The 27,420-nt window shown below is 47.7% G+C and overlaps 1 protein-coding gene and 1 long non-coding RNA gene across 3 annotated transcripts in view; one reads left to right on the top strand and one right to left on the bottom strand.

Annotated features, from left to right (window-relative positions):
- Window positions 1-25,597, bottom strand: part of PECAM1 (platelet and endothelial cell adhesion molecule 1) — a 39,096-nt gene extending 13,499 nt beyond the window's left edge. The window contains exons 1-12 of one of the 2 annotated variants that reach the window (XM_075579947.1): window positions 25,015-25,597; window positions 24,899-24,925; window positions 18,540-18,833; window positions 17,591-17,890; window positions 13,578-13,850; window positions 10,649-10,921; window positions 9,516-9,806; window positions 8,822-9,103; window positions 6,034-6,141; window positions 3,615-3,642; window positions 1,427-1,491; window positions 109-165 (exon numbers count right to left, since the gene is read on the bottom strand). In XM_075579947.1, the coding sequence (XP_075436062.1) occupies window positions 109-165; window positions 1,427-1,491; window positions 3,615-3,642; window positions 6,034-6,141; window positions 8,822-9,103; window positions 9,516-9,806; window positions 10,649-10,921; window positions 13,578-13,850; window positions 17,591-17,890; window positions 18,540-18,833; window positions 24,899-24,925; window positions 25,015-25,048 (2,032 nt within the window). In that variant the 5' untranslated portion in view covers window positions 25,049-25,597. The remainder of the gene's footprint in view (window positions 1-108; window positions 166-1,426; window positions 1,492-3,614; window positions 3,643-6,033; window positions 6,142-8,821; window positions 9,104-9,515; window positions 9,807-10,648; window positions 10,922-13,577; window positions 13,851-17,590; window positions 17,891-18,539; window positions 18,834-24,898; window positions 24,926-25,014) is intronic. The other variant, XM_075579948.1, reaches the window with a different exon arrangement.
- On the top strand, window positions 6,219-8,971 carry LOC142472775 (uncharacterized). The gene is made up of 2 exons (XR_012789837.1): window positions 6,219-7,572; window positions 8,831-8,971. It is a non-coding gene; the product is annotated as an uncharacterized LOC142472775 (long non-coding RNA).
- Window positions 25,598-27,420: the final 1,823 nt, after the last annotated feature.

The following is a 27,420-nucleotide window of genomic DNA, read 5'->3' as shown; positions in this document are numbered from 1 at the left end:
CAATACAAAGTATCATACCCCCTCCTCCCCCCTGTGTTCCCGCAAGGTGTTATTTCTGGCGCTCTCCGCCCTAACGCACGGGATGACCATAGTTCATTGGGATGTTACCTTGTTCTGGTGTTTTGACAACGTGATTTTCATCTTCGTTGTGGACAGTTCCTGAAACTAGAACAGAGAAGCGGGTGAAGGACACGGAGAGAGATGAGTAAGGAAAGCCACATGGCGGGGTGGTTAGACCAGCGGGGCGCAAACTGGGGGGTGCTAGATTTTCTGGGGGGGGGGGGGGAGGAGGGCGCAGCAGTTATAGAGGTCCCACGCTCTCCCCCAGGCAATTAAATTAAATGCCGGGGGGACCGCGCGAGGCCTCTACAATACACTTCCCGCGACGCGTAATACACGTAACCCGGCGCTAAATGACGCCGCGGGGTCACATGTTACCATGGCAGCATGACGAACACATGACCCCGCATATCATTTGATGCCGGGTTCGAGCAGGGAGAGGGGGGGGGGGGGTTGGACCGAGGCGCCAAGGAGAGCAGGCAGGGGTGTGCACGGGGAAACGTTTGCGCACCCTTGGGTTAGACCACTGGCGTTTGAAGTGGGAGTGTGCAAGTCACTTTGTCTCCCTGCGCCTGTTTTCTCTTCCCTACACTGTCAGCTCCTTGGCGCTGGGCGTTAGGCCGAGCATGACATTGCAGCTTCCTATTGGATGACCACGGCAGCCATCTTTGATTTGAATGTCACTTTATAGATGTAAAATGCTTAAAGTCTCAGGAATGGAGAGAGGAAGGGAAGGGAGGGGAAGGGAGGGGGTCCCTGGAGATATGAATCGTGCACTGTAGGTGACCCTCTGGTACCGACCGATTCTATAAAAAAATTGTGCCTGCAATAATATTGTTTTAATTAAAGGAGCTGCCCCACCGTGACTCCGCTTTTGGTTATAGGAAGCAGGGGGTCCCCAGAGCTGAGGCCCCTTTATTTTCAGCTCTGTGGAACCCCCCTCTAGTTCACAGAGGTTTAAACCCAGCCCCCCGCCTCCACCCGGAGATTGACAGCGGCGACCCGCAGCCCGGAGGTAAGTGCCGGAAAAACCCGGGTAAAACCCAGAGAGGTGGCAACCCTGGGTATTAGCGATATCCCTGCTTCAGCAGAGGGTGCGCAGTCATTGTAACCGAGTCACGGATTGTGCCACCTGTGCTGAAGCAGGGACATCCTGAAAACCTGACCCGTTGGTGGCTCTCGGGGGCTGGACTTGGCCTTCCCCTGCTCTACGTCGTCTGGTTTTTTCAAGTGTCCTACATCTGATACGTCGGTACTCAGCACCCATACGTGGTTTCAAAAGTGGGTCAATGGCAGGGGCCGGTCGGAGAAGGGGTTAACAGCTGTGCAAAACGAACAAACATTTAGCAATGTGACAATAAGTTACCGAAATAGGAGTCTTCCTCCGCTTTCATTGCCACGGAGGGCTTGTCATTGTTTGAGTTGGTGGGCCTGAAAATAAGGAAGAGGAGAAAGAAATATCTGCTTCAGCTCAGGAGGGTCAGGTTCATACAGACTGCTGATATTCTGCGGTATGAAAGGGGAACGTGCGGGAGTCCTTGGGTTTACGTTTGCCGTCCGATGGATCAGTGAAGGGGTTCGTGGCACCCCCAAAAATCTGCAATGTCGGATCCCAGGCAGTATAGCGGGGTCCTTAGCTAGTGTGGGGGCTGTGCACTTAGTAAGACCCCAAACTGCACCTTAGCAGGGGGGGGGGGGGAGGGGGAGGGTAAAGCTGTCAATTACAGCAGAAGATTCCGAAGTCACCACCCACAATGCTTTGCAGCCACAGCAGCGAGGCATTGTGGGGCGTGACTTTGGAATCTCCTGCAGTGAGTGACAGCTATAGCCCCCCATGCTGCCTGCACACACTGAGGGGCAGTTTGGGGGATTATTAAGCGTGTGTTCCCCCCACAAGCTCAGGACACTATATACTGCCTGAGATCGGTCACACAGTGTTGGCGATAGTCTGAGGGGTCAGCATCTAACAACAACCTACATTTATTCCAAAATAGCCTCTACTACCTCTGTCGGGAGGCTAAGCAATGCATCCACTACCCTTTCCATGAAGTAGTACTTCCCCTAAGCATCACACCGATGAGCTGTTAATAAAGATGTAACTGGGCCCTAGTAACACCAGTATGAGCAATGTATTAGTACAACAAATAATAATTTTATATCATATAGCGCTTCTCTTCCAATAGGACACAGAGCGCGTCACAATCACAGCATAGCGCGCGGTACGCAGCACATAGGAATGTTACACACACAGGCCCCTGCCCCGCAGAGCTAACAATCTATGTGTTTGGTGCCCGAGGCACAGGGAGATAAATGGACTTGCCCAAGGTCACAAGGAGCCGACCCCGGGAATGGGACCAGGCTCCCCTGCTCCACACTCAGTGCCATTGTTTATAGAGTCGGTGTCGTTACTCGCTGAGCCGCACCTAAAACGGCTTTATTATTAGATACGGGAGCGAGTCTCATATCCTGTTTTGAATTCCTTCTCTTGGGCAGCTCAATTGCTAAAGGGAAGGCCAGGCAGGCGTCCAATGGTGGAGTCATGTCCCTCTTACAGACATTAAACCAGCCGTCTCTCCTGCGTTCTCACTTTTACATCTTACATAGATGGAAGGTAGGGGTTCCTCGCGGCTGAAACATGTTAATATCACTTCTGGGGACCCCCTCCCCCCAGGGACCTCCCCCACCTGGGACCCCCCCCTCCTGGGTTCTAGAGATACATAACTATAAAGCCAGCGCCACTACCGTGCCATCTAGGGGAAACAAAATGGCGGTTTAACATCTCCTGTGTTACATGGGCCAATAGGAAGTTGCGATGCCATCTTATCCTGTTTCCTATTGGCCTGTGCGGCGAGGAGGATTTAAAATATGCCGGCGCTACCTTCTGAGGACATACGTGTCTCAGGAGCTAGGGGGGTCTCCAGAGCTGAAATGAACAGGTATACGCCATTGCATATAACACAAGTATACGGCACTGCATATAACACAAGTATACGGCACTGCATATAACACAAGTATACGGCACTGAATATAACAAGTATATAGCACTGCATATAACACAAGTATACGGCACTGCATATAACACAAGTATACAGCACTGCATATAACACAGGTATACAGCACTGCATATAACACAGGTATACACCACTGCATATAATGAAGATACAACGCAGGATTTCAGCACATGGTGCAGTTGAATCTGGCAGAGAATGGGGCATATACAATTTATCCTCTAACAAGGTCACACTTTGGGCTCCCAAAAATATCTCGCCCCTCTACAAGGGGTTAAATGGGCGTAACAACATTACTCAGCGATGGGCTAATAGTCCTGCATTGAGATCTAAACAAGAAGGGTCCACAGTGAGGACTTGTTTCCACGACAACAGATAACTGCAGGTTCCCATAGCAACACAATTTGACCTGGGATGGGGTGGCGGGTAAGGCTCTATTTGAGCCATACGCTGCCACGCTACACATTGACAGTGAAGGGGTGAAGGTCGGCCTCCCCTTTTGCCCGTGAGAAGGTTAAATGAGTAATAATATGCAATTTTACATACCTGGTCATATCCAGCGAAATCTCTTTGCCTGCGAGTGGAATGAAAGACACGAAAGGTTTTCTGAAGGTCATTTTACAAGGACACAATTACACGGACAGCATAAGGCCAATTCCTTTTAATTCCCCCATCCCAGCGACAAATGTAAGCAGGCAGACATATATGTTTCTTTCAAACTAAAATGCAATGCTACTACAGTATGTGGCTCAAATCGTTTATCACATCAGCCTGTGCTGAAACCTGTGACATGCATTAGCACAGGGGCGGCCGACTCCAGTCCACAAAGGCCACCAACAGGTCAGGTTTGCAGGACATCCCTGCTTCAGCACAGGTGGCTCAATCAGTGGCTCACTAGTGGTGAAGCAGGGATATTCTGAAAACCTGACCTGGAGGGACTGACCCCTTAACCATGTCACTGCCATTAGTATACTTTGCCCCTAGGAGGGACTGACCCCTTAACCATGTCACTGCCATTAGTACACTTTGCCCCTAGGAGAGACTGACCCCTTAACCCTGTCACTGCCATTAGTACACTTTGCCCCAGGAGAGACTGACCCCTTAAACATGTCACTGCCATTAGTATACTTTGCCCCTAGGAGGGACTGACCCCTTAACCATGTCACTGCCATTAGTACACTTTGCCCCTAGGAGAGACTGACCCCTTAAACATGTCACTGCCATTAGTACACTTTGCCCCTAGGAGAGACTGACCCCTTAACCCTCTCACTGCCATTAGTACACTTTGCCCCAGGAGAGACTGACCCCTTAACCCTGTCACTGCCATTAGTACACTTTGCCCCTAGGAGAGACTGACCCCTTAACCATGTCACTGCCATTAGTACACTTTGCCCCAGGAGAGACTGACCCCTTAACCATGTCACTGCCATCAGTACACTTTGCCCCTAGGAGGGACTGACCTCTTAACCATGTCACTGCCATTAGTACACTTTGCCCCTAGAAGGGATTGACCCATTAACCATGTCACTGCCATTAGTACACTTTGGTTCTAGGAAGGACTCTCAGGGCAAAATCCACAAAGCTTCATTAAATGAGGGCTCACAATGGGATCTAAAACAGGAATGGACGATGTGTTCCCTGAGTTAACATTTGTAGCATTAAAGCAGCACAAGCTGCAGTTCATTTTTTTTTGTCTTAGGGTTGAAGCAGGGGGTCTCTGGAGCTGAACTGCTTTAATTTCAGCTCCGGGACCCACTGCTCCCAGAGATACAATACCGCCGGTATCTGTGCCGGCAGCAGCTCCAGCTGGGCTAGTTGGGGCTAACAATATGGAGCTTTAAATGTCCCGCGTCTTGCGGGCCGATAGAAAGCCCCGATGTCACCCCCCTTCTGCGTCCTATTGGCTCCCGTGACGAGGGACATTTAAACGTGAAGGAGATACCGGCGCCCCCTACGGGAGGTATCTCGGGAAGCAGGGGTGTCCCCCGAGAGATGAAATTAATGGGGTTCAGCTCCAGCGACCCCCCCCCCCCTGCTTCAATCCTGTAACTAAAAAAAACAAAGAAATGAAAGAAGAATAAACTGCAACTGGTGCTGCTTTAAAGCTAATTATATACAAAAACAACGTCCGAACTACATCTCATTAGCCCAGGATTACCATCACGTTATTGTGGCCAACTCCAGTCCTCAAGGGGCCACCAACAGGCCAGTCTGGCTGAGCCACTGATTGAGCCACCTGTGCTGAAGCAGGGATATCCATAACACCTGACCTGTTGGTGGCCCTTGCGGACTGGAGTTGCCCGCCCGCCCGCCCCGGTGGTAGTGTAACGGTGCTTTAACTTACAATAACCGGACGTTATGCCGGTCTTGGCGTTACTCTGATCCAGACTCCGAAATAAGGGCTCTCGCTGACGGGGAGAGGGAAAGAAATGACGCCGGGAAATAACGCGATGTTATTACAATTACGCCCAGCTGTGACGTTACACCCATCCAGACAGCAAAAGTCCTATTTCCGTGTCTGGACGGGAGTAACGCTACATGTAGGTATAACTTACATAGCGATAAGTACCTGCGTTAACCTTAACAGGCTTCAGTGTGTAGAAGATGGTTATGATAAGGCCTCATTTGCATGTCATAATCTCTAACGGCCATTCTAGTTAACGCCATGCTCTTTATGGGGTAAAACACGATTTCTCCGGTATAGTCCTTTGACGAGACCTCGTTAGCGTTAACACCCGTTAAGTTAATTAACAAAGCTTTGCGGATCCGGGAATTATTTCACTACAACACGTGCCTCTATGTTTAGCTTTAAAACAGGCAGGCATAACTCCAATATTTGGTCCGAGTAAAAGGGAAACAATTTGCTCTCGAAGGAAGCCAACGGACAAAAAAGATACCGGTGGCGAGCTACATAAGAGGTCTCTGCGACCTTCTGCGATAACTCAACACAAGGAAGCAAGGTTACCTTTTTTCTTCTTATCCAGATAGAAGTAGAGCAGAACGGCTGCTCCAACCAGTAGAATGGACATAACAAACCCGCCGATGACGCCCTTCTTCCAAGTGGCCAGGACAGCTGGAAGTGAAGAAGCAGGAGTGAGATCTTGGCAATGAAGGATGGAGTTCTATCAAGCCACCTCAGGTGGCATCATCCGCATTTCCATAACTCGAACACATATAAAGGGAACTCATACATGGGGTTTCTCACTGTCTGGGTGGCTGTGTCTCATTCTCACTGCTTATTGGTTCACCCTCCCGTGTGTGGGCAATGACATCATCAGACTGGAGTTAAAGCTTCATCTGGTTCTGCCTGCCATGTTTTCCTATCCCATCTCAGCATAGAGAGGGACTTTCTCCCACTTAAGATTCATGGAAATTTAGGAGAGGTCCTCCTAGGACCAAAGTGAAGTGATGGTGGTGGTATGCTTGAAAGCTTACATTTGGATAAGACCTAATAATACATTTTCAAACTCTTCATGAAATGACTTTACTTTAAAGGTGACTAAATGTGTCTAAGTAAGATGACTACGTGGATAAAATGTTTGTTTTTGCCCACTACGTGGAACTGCACCCCCTCGAATATAATTAAACGTTCTTCCCTATCTTATTACAAGGGGATGCAAAAAAACAAACCGAAATTAATGTTGGAATATATTATTTTTTGGGCAGCCTTGATTTTAATAATGCTGTTTTATAGATCTTTTGGCTGACATGACGACTCCTTTTACAAGAACATTCTATTTTGGAAATGTTCCTCCATGCCGGACCTACAACGTAAAGGGAAAATTCCACATAGTCTCTGAGTTGAATTTTTAAGGGTTTCTGAAAGGGGAAAGTGTTTGTCAATCAAGTATTTTCTTTCCCCTTATCCCCCTGTCCTTATCAGAGACCCAATTAAGATAAGGGGAGGCAGGGAGGGGGGAAGCTCTAGTTGTATAAGCACTTGCTGATCAGTGACATCACACAGTGACATCACCCAAAAGGGAGCAGCCAGAGAACATCAAACCCCTCCCAAGTCTCATTTTACAAAACACAATAAAAAATACTTATAGGTGTCAGATTTGGGTAGATGAGACCCCTTAAACATGTCACTGGGATTAGATCTCTTTGGTCCTAGGAGGGATTGCCCCTTTAAATTAGAATATTATATATCACGGGACTGGTAGGATCAGACAAGAGAAACGTCTCTTCATAACCCAAGTGGACAATCATGAGAAAGTGAGACAACGTTTCTCTCCCTCTTGTGACCACGGACATCCAGTCTCAAGTTGGGCTCCAAGGACGTGGTTGCCCACCTGTTTCTCCCGGCTGGTGGCCCTGTACTCATCTCTGGCTATGTATCTGCTCCCCTTACTAAACCCTTCTCAAGGGTGTCCATCCCTCCAAAATCTTTCTACTGCTCTGTCTGATCTGAAGTCTTTCTCTCCGCTCCCTACCCATGAAACTCTCCTCTCTCGACCGTATCTCCCAAGCTCATTCTCCACCTCTCCAAGACCCACCTGAAAAGGTAAAGAGGGGCAGGTTCGCGGGTTCGAACTTTCGAAAGCTCGCTCGGATGTTCGAGTCGAACTTTAGACTCAACGTTCAAATCCGAGCCAAGACTCGAGAAAGGCTCATCCTTCTTTTTTCTTTCTCTAAACTTGGCAATTTTTCCCTCCCCCCCCCCATAATTTTGTACAAAACCAAAATCCTAACATGAAAATCTTTTAGACCCAAAACACCTGTAAAAGTGATTACTAAAAAATCACCTTGACAATGAAGCTCTGTAACATGGAGACATGGCCCAGTGCATATGTGCTTAACCCCTTGATCATGCCTTACATACATTTTGTACTTTCGTGTACTCCTGTGTCTATATGCCTCTTACCACACCAGTTAGATTGTAAGCTCTTCTGCGCAGAGTCTCCTATTCCCCAATGTATACTTTTACGTTTCGCGCACCTTATCTTGTATTATGTAATACAGGGAAGATGCGACAAATATATCTTGAATATCTGCGTCCATGGTGAGCGCTACATAAATATTAAAATACCACCAAAAACCATAGCGTCGGCTCAAAGACCTGCGTTAAAGTTATAGATCCCTTTAGAATCTCGAAAGAGAGCAGAGCGATTATACCAGGTGGCTAAAACATATTATAATTCAAGTGCAGAGATCAAGATGATCAAAAGTCCCCCGTACCCCCCATTTCAAGTGCTCCACTTAAAAGGTGGTCATTTTAATCATCTTGATCTGTGTTCTTGAAATATACATAAAAATACAACAGAAATACAATATGATAGGAGAGAATGAACCTTTGCACATCAGAGATTTGGTTATGGGAAATGTTGCATTGGTGAGAGGGGGGGGGACCAACACTCCCAAATTAGGGTACAGACTACATATATATACATATATATATATACAGTGTTCGACAAATCCAGTCACCTACAGGCCCGTGGCGACTGGATTTGACCCTGCAGCGACCTCCTCATAGCCGCCCAAGCAGGACGGGATTGGGAGCGGGACTAGGTGACGAGTAGATTTTTTGGTCGGCGAGTAGATTTTTGGGTGATTTGTCAACCACTGTATGTATATATATATATATATATATATATATATATATATATATATATATATATATATATATATATATATATATATATATATATATATATATACATATACATATACATATACATGTATAATTATTTTTTTATATAATAATGATTGCGTTTATTAACATTATTTTTATTATTGATATTATTATCGCTGACCTTTCACAGTGACCGGAGTGCTCTCTATAGTGCGATTGGCTCTGTTGGAAGCTTTGCAGAAGTAGCTCCCTTCTTCGTGTTTGCCAAATGACAGACATTGCCAAGCAGCGCTGAAACCGTTCACAGTCACCGAGTGCAGGGATCGGTCTCTGCCGTGCTTGAAAAACTGGAACTCAATTGGGAAAGATCCGTTTTCTACTTTGCACACCAGGGACAATTCCCTGCCGTCTTCTACTTCGCCGTTGGATGGGATGACGATGAGAGTCATGTTTCGGACAGGAGCTGCAGAGGAAGTAAACCCCAGGAAGGGGGAAATCAGACTTGAGCATGGGTCATCAGCTGGTCAATGTTTTAACCAGTTTACTGCCTTCTGTAGAAGAAAGCCCGGACCAATATGACACCAAAATGTTAACCCCCGTATGTGACATGTGTGTTGTCTTGCATTTATAGTATGAATTCTAAGCTTTATCTACTGTGTCAACGTTTCGTTCCCATATTGCACCTTCATCACCATCTTCACCCACAAGTTAACACACAAAAAGATCAGTTGAACTGGTGTTACCGTTATGGCATTGGCATTACCTACTAATAATTGGACTGCTTCTTTGCCAACACATTAACACCGACATGGAATCAGTTTCTCCCCCTCCTCCCATCCCCTCCCCCCCTCAACATGAATATTAAAAGGTCTTACTTATCACAGTGATGTTAACCATGACGCTAGTCTGGTTAGAAAACGTATTCTTGTTTGTAGCCAGGCACTGGTACCCGTCCAAAACACGTGGCTCGGTCACGTTAACTTTAAACACAGCGGACTCGTTCACGTACACGTTGATTCTGCCCAGCTGCTCCGTTTTCCTGACTAGGGTGTAGGTGATGGGAAGAGTTCCCTTCTGGGACATGCAGCTTAATTCGAGAGTCTGTCCCAGCACCACCATCCCGGTGTGTTGGGTAAGATGCGTCAGAACGGGCATGGAGACGGGAGCTGAAAAGGAACCATAAGCAGGGAACGTTGAGCGTAGGTTAAACCAGACGGAATCATCTACGGGAAAACAATTAACCACGTGGTTGTCAGTGTGGTCCAAATAGACCGAAATGGCTTTTTTCCAATTTAATCTCAATAACCCTTGGAGTACGGCTGCAAAACCTTAAAAAAAAAAACAGGTTTATCACAGAGAATAAATAATGCTGTGGCGATACTTTTGGCCCCTCAAGTCGCTGGTAAAAAGACCCCAATGTCAAGTCTACCATAGAAACGTCATTACATGTGAAATAATGTAAGTTAACCGCGGTCACCCAGGCGTGATGTGGGTCGGTTGCATTTTTACACATCGAAAAAGTGGATTTGTTGGCACACAGAAGATTGCGACCACGAGAAGAAAATGTGTCCCAGTCTACCGCAGGCTTATTAACCAGAGGAACGCGTTGGAACTCCTCTTATTTCTCCCAGTCTACGGATCAGAAGGTGACACCAATAGGGCAACATAGCTTGTTCTGTTCACACTATGACTTACAAAGCAAAAAATCGGGAAAGATGGTGGTGCACAGCAAGTAAAAAGAAGGGCTCAAGTGCCCGAAAATCCGGAAAAAATATTTACTTAACACATGTCCATGACACGATGAGGGGAGTGAAACTCCAACGCGTTTCACGCCTGCCTCCGCGCTTCGCCAACATTCCTCTTTGGTCTTGATGATTCATTTTTTTTTTTTTTAACTTGATACATATTTCACCTACAGTACAAGTAATGACTTGGCTTCCATATTCATAGCCCATGCTGAAATAATCAGGTTGCACGTGACTGTTTCCCATTACAGAGCTCTACTTACCATATACTTTAATAAATAGCGGATCACTTCTTTTGGTAATGTTTGATATTGTGACCTCGCATACGTAGACGCCAGTGTCGTACTCCGCCGCCTTCTTGTCGTACTTCCCCCCTGTGTTCATCAGTTTGCCGTGACCTTTGCCCTTTCGCAGATAGTAACTCTGGCTGCCGGAAGCGTTGCGGGATAACCCGGGGACGCTGCACGACATCGCCAAAACGTTCCCTTCATCCAACTCCTTGACATTCGAGAGAAGACGCGGCCGTGAAAACAGCTCTGCAAACAGGGAGGACAAATCAAACTGAGGGGGATAGCATTTCCTCGGGCTGCTCCCTTTTGTCTGATGTCACTGTGTGTTCAACAAGAGTTTGCACAGGCAAAAGCCCCCTCCTCCTTTAATAATAATAATAATAATAATAATAATAATAATAGCATGTTCTTGTATAGCGCTGCTAGTTTTACATAGCACTTTACAGAGACATTTTGCAGGCACAAGTCCCTGCCCCGTGGAGCTTACAATCTATGTTTTTGGTGCCTGAGGCACAGGGAGATAAAGTGACTTGGTCACAAGGAGCCGACACCGGGAATTGAACCAGGTTCCCCTGCTTCACACTCAGCGTCTTTACTCACTGAGCCACTCCTTCTCCCTTTACCTTTAATGGCTCTCTGATAAGGCTACAGATATAACACTTGATTGGCAGACACTTCCCTATTTAAAGCCCCCAAGGAAAAACAATGTGTAATGCATTTCCCCCCAAATTAGATTTGTTTAGGAAACCCAATGAGATCGGTACATTCTCTACAACAAAGTTGTTTTCTAGCCAGCTATGTGGGATTGCACCTTTAAATGCTATGCCATGCCTGACTCTGTTCCAATAAGCTCCCGTGATCCCAGGGAAGAAGGAATTAACCATTTTAGCGCCCTTTGGCACGGAAAGGGGTTAAAGCAGCAATACTACACTTCCCTTTTCTTATTTGTATATGTAAAGCGTGGGACTCTGTATAATTGTACATTTTGACCTAAGCTGGCAATCGTTTGGTGCTCCTGTTATAAATCTGTTAAAAAACTAAAAAACTAAAATACCATGTATTGTCGTCATAACTCTGTGCCCCGGACATACTTGAAAACGAGAGGCAAGTCTTAATGCCAGGGGCGCGCAAACTTTTTTTGTTGCGCCCCCCCTTCCTGCTGCCCTCCGTTGTGCGCCCCCCTCCTTACCTCGCGCACCGTCAAATGACGCTGCGGCGTCATTTGATGTCACGTTACCAAGGCAACCGTGACGTCGCATGACCCCGCAGCGTCATTTGACTCCGCGTTGCCATGGTCAGGCGCCCTGAAGCCGGCTGAAACACTGGGGTCAGTGGATCCCTCCCGTACCTGTCACAGTGATGGAGTCAGAGGATCCCTCCCGTACCTGTCACAGTGATGGAGTCAGTGGATCCCTCCCGTACCTGTCACAGTGATGGAGTCAGTGGATCCCTCCCGTACCTCTCACAGTGATGGAGTCAGTGGATCCCTCCCGTACCTGTCACAGTGATGGAGTCAGAGGATCCCTCCCGTACCTGTCACAGTGATGTACTCAGTGGATCCCTCCCGTACCTGTCACAGTGATGGAGTCAGTGGATCCCTCCCGTACCTGTCACAGTGATGGAGTCAGAGGATCCCTCCCGTACCTGTCACAGTGATGTACTCAGTGGATCCCTCCCGTACCTCTCACAGTGATGGAGTCAGTGGATCCCTCCCGTACCTGTCACAGTGATGTACTCAGTGGATCCCTCCCGTACCTGTCACAGTGATGGAGTCAGTGGATCCCTCCCGTACCTGTCACAGTGATGGAGTCAGTGGATCCCTCCCGTACCTGTCACAGTGATGGAGTCAGTGGATCCCTCCCGTACCTGTCACAGTGATGTACTCAGTGGATCCCTCCCGTACCTGTCACAGTGATGGAGTCAGTGGATCCCTCCCGTACCTGTCACAGTGATGGAGTCAGTGGATCCCTCCCGTACCTGTCACAGTGATGGAGTCAGTGGATCCCTCCCGTACCTCTCACAGTGATGGAGTCAGTGGATCCCTCCCGTACCTGTCACAGTGATGGAGTCAGAGGATCCCTCCCGTACCTGTCACAGTGATGTACTCAGTGGATCCCTCCCGTACCTGTCACAGTGATGGAGTCAGTGGATCCCTCCCGTACCTGTCACAGTGATGGAGTCAGTGGATCCCTCCCGTACCTGTCACAGTGATGGAGTCAGTGGATCCCTCCCGTACCTGTCACAATGATGGAGTCAGTGGATCCCTCCCGTACCTGTCACAGTGATGTACTCAGTGGATCCCTCCCGTACCTGTCACAGTGATGGAGTCAGTGGATCCCTCCCGTACCTGTCACAGTGATGGAGTCAGTGGATCCCTCCCGTACCTGTCACAGTGATGGAGTCAGTGGATCCCTCCCGTACCTGTCACAGTGATGTACTCAGTGGATCCCTCCCGTACCTGTCACAGTGATGGAGTCAGTGGATCCCTCCCGTACCTGTCACAGTGATGGAGTCAGTGGATCCCTCCCGTACCTGTCACAGTGATGGAGTCAGTGGATCCCTCCCGTACCTGTCACAGTGATGTACTCAGTGGATCCCTCCCATACCTGTCACAGTGATGGAGTCAGTGGATCCCTCCCGTACCTGTCACAGTGATGGAGTCAGTGGATCCCTCCCGTACCTGTCACAGTGATGGAGTCAGTGGATCCCTCCCGTACCTGTCACAGTGATGGAGTCAGTGGATCCCTCCCGTACCTGTCACAGTGATGGAGTCAGTGGATCCCTCCCGTACCTGTCACAGTGATGGAGTCAGTGGATCCCTCCCGTACCTGTCACAGTGATGGAGTCAGTGGATCCCTCCCGTACCTGTCACAGTGATGGAGTCAGTGGATCCCTCCCGTACCTGTCACAGTGATGGAAATGCTGCTCGTTTTCGCCGTCTTCCTGGATTCCGCCTTGCATGTGTAATTACCCATGTGGCTCTCTGTCGCCAGCTGGAAATACACCGCGCTCCCCGTCTGGGAACTCTTCAATATCTGCTTGTCCTTCTGGATGGTGATTTCCACCGGCTCCGAGATGGCGTGGGACGTCTGCGCGGAGCATCGGACGGTCATGTTTTGCCCTTCCGTGAAGTTGACGGACGGCCACACCTCAAATCTGGGGGTTGAAAACGGCTCTGCGGAAAAGAATGAAAAAGAAATTATTTTGGGCTCAGTCCGTTGACCCTTTGAGTTGCCGCGTGGGACCGTGGCCCCAGAGTTCCACCGCCCCTCACAGCGCGGCACACGTTGCCGCGTCACTGTTGACGCGAACGGAGGAAAAGGAGTCTATCTCTCCCCCTCTTCCGTGTAGATGGCGCTGAATGCGGTCACTACGTCAGAGGTGGCCAACTTCAGTCCTCAAGGGTCACCAACAGGTCAGGTTTTAAGGATATCCCTGCTTCAGCGCATGTGGCTCAGTCAGTGGCTCAGCCAACATTGTGTGACCGCGTTTCAATTGTATCAAGGAGATAGTGAGAGCGAGGTTATAATGAGGTGTTTTGGGGAGGTGTTATAGGGGGAGTTAGGGGAGAAGATAGTGAGAGCGATGTTATAATGAGATGGTTTGGGGAGGGGTTATAGGAGGAGTTAGGGGAGGAGATAGTCAGAGCGATGTTATAATGAGATGTTTTGGGGAGGGGTTATAGGGGGAGTTAGGGGAGGAGATAGTGAGAGCGAGGTTATAATGAGGTGTTTTGGGGAGGTGTTATAGGGGGAGTTAGGGGAGGAGATAGTCAGAGTGAGGTTATAATGAGATGTTTTGGGGAGGGGTTATAGGAGGAGTTAGGGGAGAAGATAGTGAGAGCGATGTTATAATGAGGTGCTTTGGGGAGGGGTTATAGGAGGAGTTAGAGGAGGAGATAGTCAGAGCGATGTTATAATGAGATGTTTTGGGGAGGGGTTATAGGGGGAGTTAGGGGAGGAGATAGTGAGAGCGATGTTATAATGAGATGGTTTGGGGAGGGGTTATAGGAGGAGTTAGGGGAGGAGATAGTCAGAGCGATGTTATAATGAGGTGTTTTGGGGAGGGGTTATAGGAGGAGTTAGGGGAGGAGATGGTCAGAGCGATGTTATAATGAGGTGTTTTGGGGAGGGGTTATAAGGGGAGTTAGGGGAGGAGATGGTCAGAGCGATGTTATAATGAGGTGTTTTGGGGAGGGGTTATAAGGGGAGTTATGGGAGGAGATAGTCAGAGCGATGTTATAATGAGGTGTTTTGGGGAGGGGTTATAGGAGGAGTTAGGGGAGGAGATGGTCAGAGCGATGTTATAATGAGGTGTTTTGGGGAGGGGTTATAAGGGGAGTTAGGGGAGGAGATGGTCAGAGCGATGTTATAATGAGGTGTTTTGGGGAGGGGTTATAGGGGGAGTTAGGGGAGGAGATAGTCAGAGCGAGGTTATAATGAGGTGTTTTGGGGAGGGGTTATAGGAGGAGTTAGGGGAGGAGATAGTCAGAGCGATGTTATAATGAGATGTTTTGGGGAGGGGTTATAAGGGGAGTTAGGGGAGGAGATGGTCAGAGCGATGTTATAATGAGGTGTTTTGGGGAGGGGTTATAGGAGGAGTTAGGGGAGGAGATAGTCAGAGCGAGGTTATAATGAGATGTTTTGGGGAGGGGTTATAGGAGGAGTTAGGGGAGGAGATGGTCAGAGCGATGTTATAATGAGGTGTTTTGGGGAGGGGTTATAGGAGGAGTTAGGGGAGGAGATAGTCAGAGCGAGGTTATAATGAGATGTTTTGGGGAGGGGTTATAGGGGGAGTTAGGGGAGGAGATAGTCAGAGCGAGGTTATAATGAGGTGTTTTGGGGAGGGGTTATAGGAGGAGTTAGGGGAGGAGATAGTCAGAGCGATGTTATAATGAGATGTTTTGGGGAGGGGTTATAAGGGGAGTTAGGGGAGGAGATGGTCAGAGCGATGTTATAATGAGGTGTTTTGGGGAGGGGTTATAGGAGGAGTTAGGGGAGGAGATAGTCAGAGCGAGGTTATAATTAGATGTTTTGGGGAGGGGTTATAGGAGGAGTTAGGGGAGGAGATGGTCAGAGCGATGTTATAATGAGGTGTTTTGGGGAGGGGTTATAGGAGGAGTTAGGGGAGGAGATAGTCAGAGCGATGTTATAATGAGATGTTTTGGGGAGGGGTTATAGGAGGAGTTAGGGGAGGAGATGGTCAGAGCGATGTTATAATGAGGTGTTTTGGGGAGGGGTTATAGGAGGAGTTAGGGGAGGAGATAGTCAGAGCGATGTTATAATGAGGTGTTTTGGGGAGGGGTTATAAGGGGAGTTAGGGGAGGAGATGGTCAGAGCGATGTTATAATGAGGTGTTTTGGGGAGGGGTTATAGGAGGAGTTAGGGGAGGAGATAGTCAGAGCGATGTTATAATGAGATGTTTTGGGGAGGGGTTATAGGAGGAGTTAGGGGAGGAGATAGTCAGAGCGATGTTATAATGAGATGTAGCAAAAGTTGAGCCTATAACTGCTGCATTTTTCCTCTCTCTGAGCCAAATAAATCTGTCAGGTTAAATGGTATTATCCTCTGCTCCAAAGAGATCCGCGGCAAATGTAACAACCAAGATTTGAAAAAGACAGCACAGAATTTGTACAATACAGTACAAATAAAGTACACACGTACGTCGCAAATTGACGCCGATGCAAATATTTGCTTCATGTTTGAAGAAACTTGCACCATTTATGAGACCCATCACCCTATGCGTGTCTCACTACCGTTCTGTATCAGTGCCAGCGGTGGAACTACTCATCGCTGGGACCAGGGGCAGGAATAAAAGGCCCGCCCACCGCCAGGCCCCACCTTGTGCCGCGCAACGTGCGAGGCCTTACCCGGTGGCAGCAGGACCCCACCCGCGTGGCCATTGTGGAAGCTGGGCTCCGCTGCACAGTTGAGCCTCAGAGATGGGAGAAAGAGAGGGGGCCCTGTAGAAAATGCTGGAACACTGTTCCGGCAGGCAGGTGGCAGTATGGGCCCCTAACAGTCGGGTCCTGGTGCAGCTGACCCCGGCTGCACCTATGGACCTTCCGCCCCCGACCAGCGCATGAGTGTACCTCATAAAATATACCACAGCAACGTCAGGGTCTCTCTGAAAGTGACCATTATCTCCTTAAGTAATGACAGAGATCCCAGCTTTAGATAGGGCTTCCATTTTGGCAACAAATGTGCACGTGTATCTGTGGGCCATATATACTAAGCAGTGCTATTCCATAAGACACCTTCTGGCTTCCAAAGAGACTTTCAAGTGAATGGGACGTAAGGTCGACCAGAGTACCTTAAAGCTGCAGTTCAGTCTTTTTTTTTTTAATTTATTTTTTTTACTTCAATAGTTTCATGTGGGCAATCTCTAATTACCTAAAGAACTGCACAGCTGCCGGTCAATTCGTTCTCCGTCTATTGATCGGCAAAGTTTGGCGACATCTTTAAATATGGGGAATGTAAATCGTTGCTATAGGAACAAGCATGCTTGTTAAAATAGAATGCAAGAAAATTGGTCTTTCAAAGTTGTTGTTTTTTAAACAGAAAATGCTAAAAGTATTTTTTCTTACTACAGAACTGATTTATTAAAAAAAAAACACACACATGCAGGATATTGCCTGAACTGCAGCTTTAAGGCATAGCGCAGGTAAGTAAACATGGGTTTGTTTCGGTATGTATAACAATGTGTCTTCCCCTTCATTGTCAGACGGGCCATAACGCATTGCTCGGCATGCTGTTACAACGCTCTGCAAAGCGTTGCAGGCCCCCACTGGAATAGAGGAGAGCAAATTTGTGCGTCCAAGGTATTCGCTCCTCCAAGCGTTTCCCTCTCGTTATATCTTTGTGGGATTGCACCTTTACATCTTAGGATTCTTATCACGGGGGGAGCCTTACTTACCGACCACAGCCACCATCTGCTTTTCACTGGTGTCCGACGTCTCTTGGTTCGGAACAGAAAGGATTTTCGCGACACACTCAAACTTCAGAATCCTCTCTCCTTCTGCTATTTGGAAGAGAGCCTCGGCGTAGTTCTTGGTATTGGACATTTTGGATTTCTCCTGCCTCTCCTTATTCTGCGGTGTCTTGTAGAAGGTGAATGTGAAGGGTGGATCCTCTTCTGCTGCTTCACACGTGGCTATTATTTCCTCCCCTTCCTTTACTTCCTTCTTGGAAAGTCTAAGTATGGGTTTTGACAGCCCTTTAAAAGAAACACAAGGCAGATTAAACAAGCTCTAGATAGACCAAAAGAGCTTCCATAGCACATTTCCCCATTGAGCAGCTATGGACTTCTAAAGGGTAGAGTTGTCCTCTGGCTATAGGTCACCCATGGTGGCTCCATAGCAAGGTTGCTGGGACCATGCTCAGATTGTGACATCTGCTCTAATGGACCACACTCAGTATTAGGGCTACCATGGCACATCTTTGGTAGTCAATAGCAGCCATGGAAAAATGCTACAAGTCAATTGACATCTATGACATGTGAAGAGCGTACGAAGGCGAATCAGTCCCTTCATGCCAAAATCTCTGGGGAAATGGAGGCTGTAGCACCTTCTGCACTATTACTTCAACTCCCCCTTGCTCCACAGACATTGCTCATCCTAAATTTCAGAACTTGGCTTTGATAGACTTCCTTGGGTGTGACAGCGTAAGATAGGAAAACATACAGAATCTGTATTTTGCCTCCTATCCCTAAACATTCTGGGATTTTGCTCGTATTTAGATTTACAGTATGTCCCAGAAGGCACATGGATGGGAATTAAAAACCAGGACTGACCCAGACTGCCCCTGGATGTTATGCTGTATGATACCAAAGAAGCTTAACAATACTTCCATGCATTGGGATTTACCAGTGACGGTGATCGGTAACTCCATGCTGGTTTTTTCCCTGCCGTTCACATCCACCTTGCACTTGTAGGACCCAGAGCTGGACACCCTCGTTGAATTGATGGTGTACGTCTCGTGCTCTTTGAAGGAGCTGACATTATAGATCAAGTCGTCATTCTTGTAAAAGGAAATGCTGTACTTCAGCAGGAAGCTCCCCGTCTTCACGATTTCGACAGAGCAGTCCAATTCCAGCTTGGCCCCGTTTTTCAAGATGTTGGACGGAAGAGCTTTCAGTTCAACCTTGTTGATGGTGAAGGCTCGATATGAAAGGAAAATAACTGATCATTCCCAGTGACCACATAGCATAATTCATCAATGTACAAGACCCCCAGGTACCATTGTTGAGTAGATTTGCCAACTTCCCCGAATTAAGCCGGACTATCCTAAATTTGTAGGCAACATCCCATCTCAAGCTGGTTGGGACAGTAAAACTTCCCAAAACTGGAGATACCTCGGCTTCTTGTGCGTTTGGCTAAGGTTCGTAACGAACCAGTGTGTACTGGAGATGTCCAGAAGAAGGAGTAAGAAGAAAGATAGAGGAGGGAATAGTTCTCTATAAAGAGGTTGGAAAGAGATGACTACAGGAAAAATGTATGCTAGTCACCCGCCACCAATGTGTCAGTTTGCTAGTCACCCGTTCAGATGCTGACAGCGGGGCGTCCGAGTGTGCTGGCAACTAAAATTACACACATGCACAAGATATGAAACCTAACGGATTAGCTCAGCGAGTAACGACACTGACGCTGTAAACAACAAGACTGAGCGTGCAGCAGGGGAACCTGGTTCAATTCCCGGTGTTGGCTCCTTGGGTAAGTCACTTCATCTCCCTGTGCCTCAGCCACCAAAAACATAGATTGCAAGCTCTGCGGGGCAGGGACTGTGTCTGTAACAATCCTGCGTACTGCGCGCTATACTGTAATTCCAACGCGCTTTGTGTCCCACTGGGAGGAAAGCGCTATATGAAAAAAAGTTATTATTAAACTGGATGCAATTATACATCATTTTTAAGGGGCAAACTATTAAAGCAGCAATTCCTCCTAACTAGCCATTGTTATTTACAAGATTGGAACCTCCTGGACACAACGGTGCTATTTCCAGCACTGGGGACCCCCTAGTTCCTGAAATAATTACAGGTGAAGTTACCGGTGTTACTTACTGGTTTATAAAAGGGGATTTAAGTGACTATCCAATAGGAAGCTGCAACCATTGATGTTTCGGCTTACTATTGGGCCCGAGATTTGGTAGCCATTTTGTTTCCCCTGGAGGGAGATTTAAACCAAGTAACTTCCCTGGCAAGTATATTGGGAACCAATGGGGATCCACAGGAGCTAAAAAAAATGGTGGTTTTCAGTTTCCAGGGACTCCCGGTCCCCATCCTGTAAAAGAAAGGGGGGGATAAAGAAAGGGTAGGGGGGGATAAAGAAAGGGTAAGAGGGGATTGCTGCATTAATGCTCCAATACAAAGTTGCAAAAGGGGGACTTAGAAAGCGAACCATGTACATCGTTACACAGACTATGCTCATGTTAATGTATATCTGCAGTGGGCAAGGCCCATATTGGAATCCATCTTGGAAAATAATGCATCATGGCAAATTCCTGTCCTCAAGGGCCAGCTACGGGTCAACTTTTCCCTGTAGCAAGGATATCCCCTGCTTCAGCACAGTCAAAGACTGAGCCTCTGATTGCACCTCCTGTGCTGAAGCCGGGGCTGATGGAGTCACCTGTGCTGATGCAGGGATATCCTGAATATTGTTTTTGGGGGGGGGGGGGGGGAGGGCGCGGCTCACTTACCCGGCTTCCGTGTCCACTCGTCACATCACCCCGAATCAACATTAGAAGCCGCAGGGGGGGGGCGACACAGGGGGAGAGCAGGCGGGGGGGGGGGGGGAGGGGGCGCAGTGTTAGGGTATTGATATCCCTACCCATTTCATCAGCAGAGCCTGCGGTTTATCCCACATACCTGCAAGTGTTCATCTGTACGCTTATCAGGTTACCACCACACCTAGCTCTAGCCGCCTCCCCCCACTACGGGGGACTTTTTTTTAATCATTCACTGTATATAATCCCATGCATTTTTAATATGATGGTTGAATAAAACGTTATTATTTTTCGGCGCGATCCTTACACCAACTGCATAGGAGGCTGTGTATGCGTTAGTCCATCCTATCACTATTAGTGACGGAGACACTATATCTCGAGGACTCATATGGTCATTATTGATAAATCCACAGCGAGTGCCTATTGTGGGATCTTTTGGGACCCTCTTGGGTCTTTTTGTAAAAAATTTGAAAATATGGGGCAACGTGTCTGCAAACAGTAGTGGTACTGTGGTTGATTGACAGAAATCCAACATCGGGACAAAGATCGGTGACCTCATTTTAACAAGGTCCATGCAATATTTAAAAATAGACAGAGAAAGACGTTAGATTGTTTGTTTTTTTAAGTAAATGGATGAGGACGGGGGAGGAAAGCCGGATCAATGGTCCCAGGCCCGGCCATGAAGGAGAAGTTCTACGTAGGTGGGCCTCTACCTCGTTAGCACCCTCCACCCAATGCTCCCCCCACCCACCCATGCTCAACAACCATGGGGCCCAGGTCAAGACGGTAGCCCTGGGTGCCAGAAAAGCTGCCGGCGCCCGTGAATGTGGAACTGTAGCAAGGGAAAGACTCTATATATATAAAACTGAAAAGTGTTGTTTGTGCGTCCCTGTAGACAATTTGATTGTCCCTCCCACGGCTCTCATTGGCCGGTGTGTCTCGCCCTCCCTCCCCGTGTGTCCCGCCCCCCCATGGCTCACATTGGGCGGTGCGCTCTAACCCACTGTTAGTCCGTAGGAGCTGGTGGGGGGGGGGGGGAGGGAGCGGGAGCTGGAGCAGGGGGGGAGGGGGAGCTGGTGCGGGGGGGGGGGGGGAGCTGGCTTGTGGTTTGAGCGCAGGGCTGCAGCGGGGGTCTCCCGGGCTGCAAGAGGGTGCAGTGAGCCACCACACATGCCCTCTGCTGCTTGCTCTCCGTTCATCTCCCCTCCCCCCCCCCTGGTCGGTCCGTTCATCCGCCCGCCCCCCCCACACCCGGTTCGTCCCCCCCCCCCGGTCCGTAGTTGGTACTACTCCTGAGTCTTTGGTGCCATCCCATCGAGTACGGGTCATTTTTATATTGATCCACAACGTTCTTGCTCACAGCTGCTAATTACGCATCGGTTCCAGGGGACGATACGAGATACGAGTGTGCGGTCGGAAAGATCTAACGTCACGATGCATGTTTTCCTAGTCTGACTCACACCGGCCCAACGATGATTCATACGGTATCAGCAAGGACATGATGCGTACAAACCTCCACCGCATAACGCACGTACCCCAACAATGAGGCGTGGTTAAAGCAGGGGTGGGCAACTCCCATCCTCAAGGGCCACCTACAGGTCACGTTTTCAGGATATCCCTGCTTCAGCACAGGTGGCTCAATCAGTGGCTCAGTCGAAGACTGGGCCACCTGGGCTGAAGCAGGGACTGATTGAACCACCTGTGCTGAAGCTGGGACGGATTGAGCCACCTGTGCTGAAGCTGGGACTGATTGAGCCACCTGTGCTGAAGCAGTGATATCCTGAAAACCTGACCTGTCCATTGCCCTTGAGGACTGGAGTTGCCCACCCTTGGCTTAAACTGATCAATGATAACGCTACAATATTACAAGGGTCATTAACACTTAAATGGCAGATGTTCTATAAAATACGACAATATATATTAAAAATACTACAAAATAAGGCAAAAGTACTGGAAATCCTTTTAAAATGGTTCTATTATGCACAGCAATTGGACCTACATGTGGGTCCACTTCACACCCTTATGCTGCGGGGCGCCTTATTTATTTTTGATCGAGACCCACCCTTTGCCGATGGAGAATTTCGTTCAAAAGCAGCGAGATTGCCCGCGTTGCCGGATATAATCGCATAAGCCGCCATACAGGGCTTACATACAAAGTATCGCAACGAGCCATTCTGTCGGAAACCCGACGCCCGTAACAAATTCCAACGTCGGCGCGCAAATGTATATAAAAAAAACGATGTTGTTGTGCAGAGTGTGTTAACTTGTTTTCACTAAGAAGAAAATAACGCAGTGGGCGGAGTTAGAGGCGGGGTTGGTATGTAGTCGGCGGCGCACATAGGCAAGTATGTTTTTTTTTTAAATTGCACGCGCCACTTTCTTGCACCGGAAACGCGCCAATATGGTTTGTCCACTTTTTCTTAGCGCAAAAGCCAAACGCGCGTCGACGCAAACCATTCTTAATGTGTTCACGGGTGATGCACGCCATGCAAACAATACCGAAACGTGCGCTATAAGCAAGAACCTGCAGAAGCACTTACCAGAACGCCCTCCTACTGTTTCTGTACGTTGCTCCTACATACCAATTAGATTGTAAGCTCCTCGGAGCAGGGACTCCTCTTCCTAAATGTTACGTTTGTCTGAAGCACTTATTCCCATGACCTGTTATTTATATTATATTATTTGTTATTTATATGATTACCACGTGTATAACTACTGTGAAGCGCTGTGTACATTAATGGCGCTATACAAATAAAGACATACAATACAATACAAGAACATGAATAAGAAATACCAACATACGCCACTAAGGATTTGGGGTGAGAAAAACATTTTGGCGCAATGCCCTTTTTTCAATGCAAATCCAACTCATGGCTTAGATAATTCAAAATTGGGGCCTTTCCCTACCTATATAACTAGTAGGGTTACGGTAGTCACAACGCCAATGTTGGCGGTCAACCGCCCAAAGACAGACAACAAGCAAGCGACGGATGACGGGCGCCAGAAAATAAATGTTTAAACATGTTTGTCCCTGTAACTTGTAATGTTGTCAGCGTTTTATTTTGGACCAGGGACATACATGGAAACGAGAATAAGTACCAAATGTTTTATTTTCCTGGTAAAAAAATATTTTAGAAATAAAAAAAAAAAAGAGAGAATTACACTTGTTTGAAAAAAACCAAACCAAAACAATTCTTTATACGTGTGTTTTTGGGAAACTGCGGTTGGCTAAGACCCTTCCGTTCATTTTAGTTCAATTTGTTTTTGGGAGGGAGGCGGGGGGGGGGGGGGGGAGTTAAAACACAAAGATTGCTTTAGAAATCGTAGGTTTTAGTCGGTTGTTCGATGGGAGGGAACTGGGTTTGGAAGGGCTCACTGTGGCAGTCCTCTATTACAGGGGGGGGCTCCAATGCAGTGCTCAAGACCCCCCCAAGAGGTTGGGTTTTAAAGGATATCCCTGCTTCAGCACAGGTGGCTCAATCAGTGGCTCAGTCGAAGAACTGATTGAGCCACCTGTGCTGAAGCAGGGACTGATTGAGCCACCTGTGCTGAAGCAGGGACTGATTGAGCCACCTGTGCTGAAGCTGGGATATCCTCAAAACCTGACCTCCTTGGGAGAGGGGGGCGGGGGGGGGGGTGACTTGAGCACTGGCTTGAGCGTCCCTGCTCTGCTAATTACATTTATCAATGACTCGTACGTTTAGAATTAGAGCATCAAAAAATTAAGCCAAAGCCCCCAAACAAATCTTGTATAATAATAAATACTCTGAGATATGAACAGAAAAGAGACATTCATAAGGGGTTAAAAAAGATTTCGGTGGCATTTGGCACCGACACGGAAATTTGTGTGTCCACCAGCTTTGCCATAATATATATTCGGATGTCCCATAGTCTCACGGTGTTTGTTTCAATGGTACTAAAGGATAATCACAGCCTGGCATATACTAATAACCACTTTATTTCATATACTGCGTCACAAGCACAGCGCGCGGCATGCAGCACACAAGAATGTTACAGACACGGTCTCTGTCCAGGTGAGCTTACAATCTATGATTTTGGTGCAGGGAGGCACAGGGAGCCGACACTGGGAATTGAACCCCTGATTCTCACGCAGTGTTGTTGTTGTCATACAGAGAGTGTCTTTACTCACTGAGCCTCTCCTAAAACTGCTTCGTTATTAGAAAGGGGAGTGAGTTTCATATCCTCTTTCAGCCCGTTAATAACAACAGTTGTTTCTTAGAGAGGGCTGGCAGTGTGCACAGCGCTATGCATAGAATTTTGCAGGCACCGCGAGTCACTGCCCCAAAGAGCTAACACTCTAACTAGGCTGCCCGTGGCACAGAGAGATAAGGTGGCTTGCTACCAATGTCACAACTGATAACGGCAGTGACATCACCACTGGGCTATTCTTTGAACAACACAAAGATATTGATCCCAATTCAGCACCACAGTAGCTACACAGACTAATAATAATAATAATAATAAGTCCGTAAACATTACTTACCACTGCCCTGAGCGTTGAGGGTCCTCACTGGAAAAGTAAGACAACAGGTAGTTATTTTCAAAGCTTTAATGTCAGGGTATTGTTTCACTGCTACGGTCAAGGGAAGTGCTACTTACAGCCTGAAAGGAGCAAAAAGACAAATAAGTACATCTCTGCATGGGAGAAAAGACCCTTCGAGTCCAAAAAAGTGGAAGAAATATGGCGGGCGAACAATCCGGTTAAGGTGCAAGCACTTGGGGAATCCAGAAATTTGGCAAATCGTAGCTCCCACGGGTTGCGAGCGCAGTGGTTTGCCGTCGTTAGGTAATCATTGCAACTAAAAACTGGAAGTCGAAAAACAGTACACGAATATCTAGGGTAGCAGGCTGACTGTCCAGGAAATTACACTTTTCCTGAGTTCGCTCTTCCTGCCCTGTTCCTTAAGATGTATTTAGAAACAATGTGATAATGTCGTTATTACCGCTGGTATGAATGTTCGTTTTGATTACCGCTAACGAGAACATCCAGTTCCTTTTGTAATTGAAGAATTGTTTGTAGTATTGAATAGCAAGCGTCTGAAGAATGTTGCAGAAGCAGCTCTATGTAATGTTGCAGGATGTAGGGTGGAGGATTCCAGCGTTGTTCCTATATAACCAGTAGGGTTGAGGCAGTCAACCCTTCTCGAAACGTCGATGTTGGAGGTCAATCGCCCAAAGACAGACTGTGTGAGACCTCAACAACCAAGAGACGGAGAGACTAAACCACAACTGGATGACACAGCGAAAGCGGGCGCCCCCCAAAAAATGGGAGAGACGGCAAGTGAGCAAACTGTTATCAGGAAACTCATCCTACAATCTGGACCATGAGATCCAAAGATGTCACGCTGACAACACTGCGATTACAAACTTTTACCTCCCTTCTCGCTTCTCAGAGACTATACACCAAAAATATGTGAAGGAAGTTGCAGAACTGACAGAAGAGGCGGGTGGGGGCAGCCATGTGTATAATGTGTCATGAATGTGGCAGAATAGTTGTTTTAATAGGTATAAGTATTGTACCCAGGGCCACCAAGCTGGGGGCGGGGGGGGGGCGTGGGGAAGAGTGGGGACAAGTTTCCCAGGATCGGTGGAGGTCGGGGGCCTGGGCCCCACTGATCGTGAAATCCAGGTGCACACAACTGTTGGATGGACAGGATGTACCTTTGGTCCCCTCACCCCTCTCCACAACCCACCTACATTCATGCCTGTGACGGTAGCTTTGTGACAGGCTATAATAATACACACCAAATATATAATTGGGTTGAACTGGACGAGGCTTAGATATGATAAAATATAATTTATTCCTTGAAAAAGGTGAACACACGAGATATACAAATAACAGACAAAATATGGACACTTACTTAAAGGTTAGGACAAGAAAGCCATCAGGATACAGGATGGGCCATTTCTTCCATAATTCAGTTGACATCACAGCAATACATGCAGATCATGAAGACACATGAAGGACATTTGAGTAAGGGGTGACTCTGACTTATATACCATTTCAACCCTTCTCTTACACTCAAGGCGCTGAGCTGTCTAGCAAAAATCTCTTTGAAGGAGATTTTGACTTCCCTGTAAGTGTGAAGACCGACACTTTAAAAACACTCAGCCCTTTTGTTCTTGCCCTTAGCATAAACAATCAGAACAGTTAGCCTTTGATCACCGGACTATGTTAATTCTTGCAGGATGCTCTCCCTGCCCTATTAGCATAGCAGATGGGGGTCTGCATTGTCAGAGCAGACCCAAAACCCCATATACATTTTAATACCTACACATATTAAAATACCCGGTTCTGGTAGGTCCAGCGGGTCCAAACTTTCCAGACCTTAATGCCGGAAGTGGTACACTATAGGGTCCAAATTTCAGCCCGCAACGACCTTCGGAACCGGAGTTATACAAATATCACATAAACCGTTTCATATTTTATTATAAAAATCTCTGCTAAAAAGAAATCTCAGCGTTTCACTAAATCCCCATTGAAAACAACGGGCTCCGCTGCCATGGGTTTCAATGGAGCAACTCCGCCGTTGTAGTCAATGGAGTTTCCCGCCATAGACTTTCAATGGAGGAACCGCCGCCATTGAAGTCTATGAGAAAATCCACAAATCTTTACCTTCGTCCATACTCCGTCTGGTTGGTCTGAGGGGGCTGGGAAGGGGCATGCATTAAATCCGGAACCTTGGCTATATGCCACCCAAATCCCATCCCTCTGGTCATTTCAGAACCGGAGATATGGACTTACACATTTCACCATTTTACACTTAGTCGTTTTTTCGCCATGCGGCTTTTCCCCATTGGAATCAATGGCCGGCGCCCCCATTGACAATGCATGGCACCCGCCGCCATTAGATTCAATGGTGCGACCCTCCTTCTCCGCTCGACCCTTTACGGGGGTCCCTCATTCCCGGATCCGGTGTGGATCGTGTGTGGGGGTTCCTAGGGGTTAGGGACAAAAATAACTTTATTCCCAGGGGCCCTAGAACCCAAGATTCCCACGCCAAT

The sequence above is a fragment of the Ascaphus truei genome, chromosome 22, assembly GCF_040206685.1.
Source record: "Ascaphus truei isolate aAscTru1 chromosome 22, aAscTru1.hap1, whole genome shotgun sequence".
Taxonomy (NCBI): domain Eukaryota; kingdom Metazoa; phylum Chordata; class Amphibia; order Anura; family Ascaphidae; genus Ascaphus; species Ascaphus truei.
This window is presented reverse-complemented; position numbering and strand designations above follow the sequence as displayed.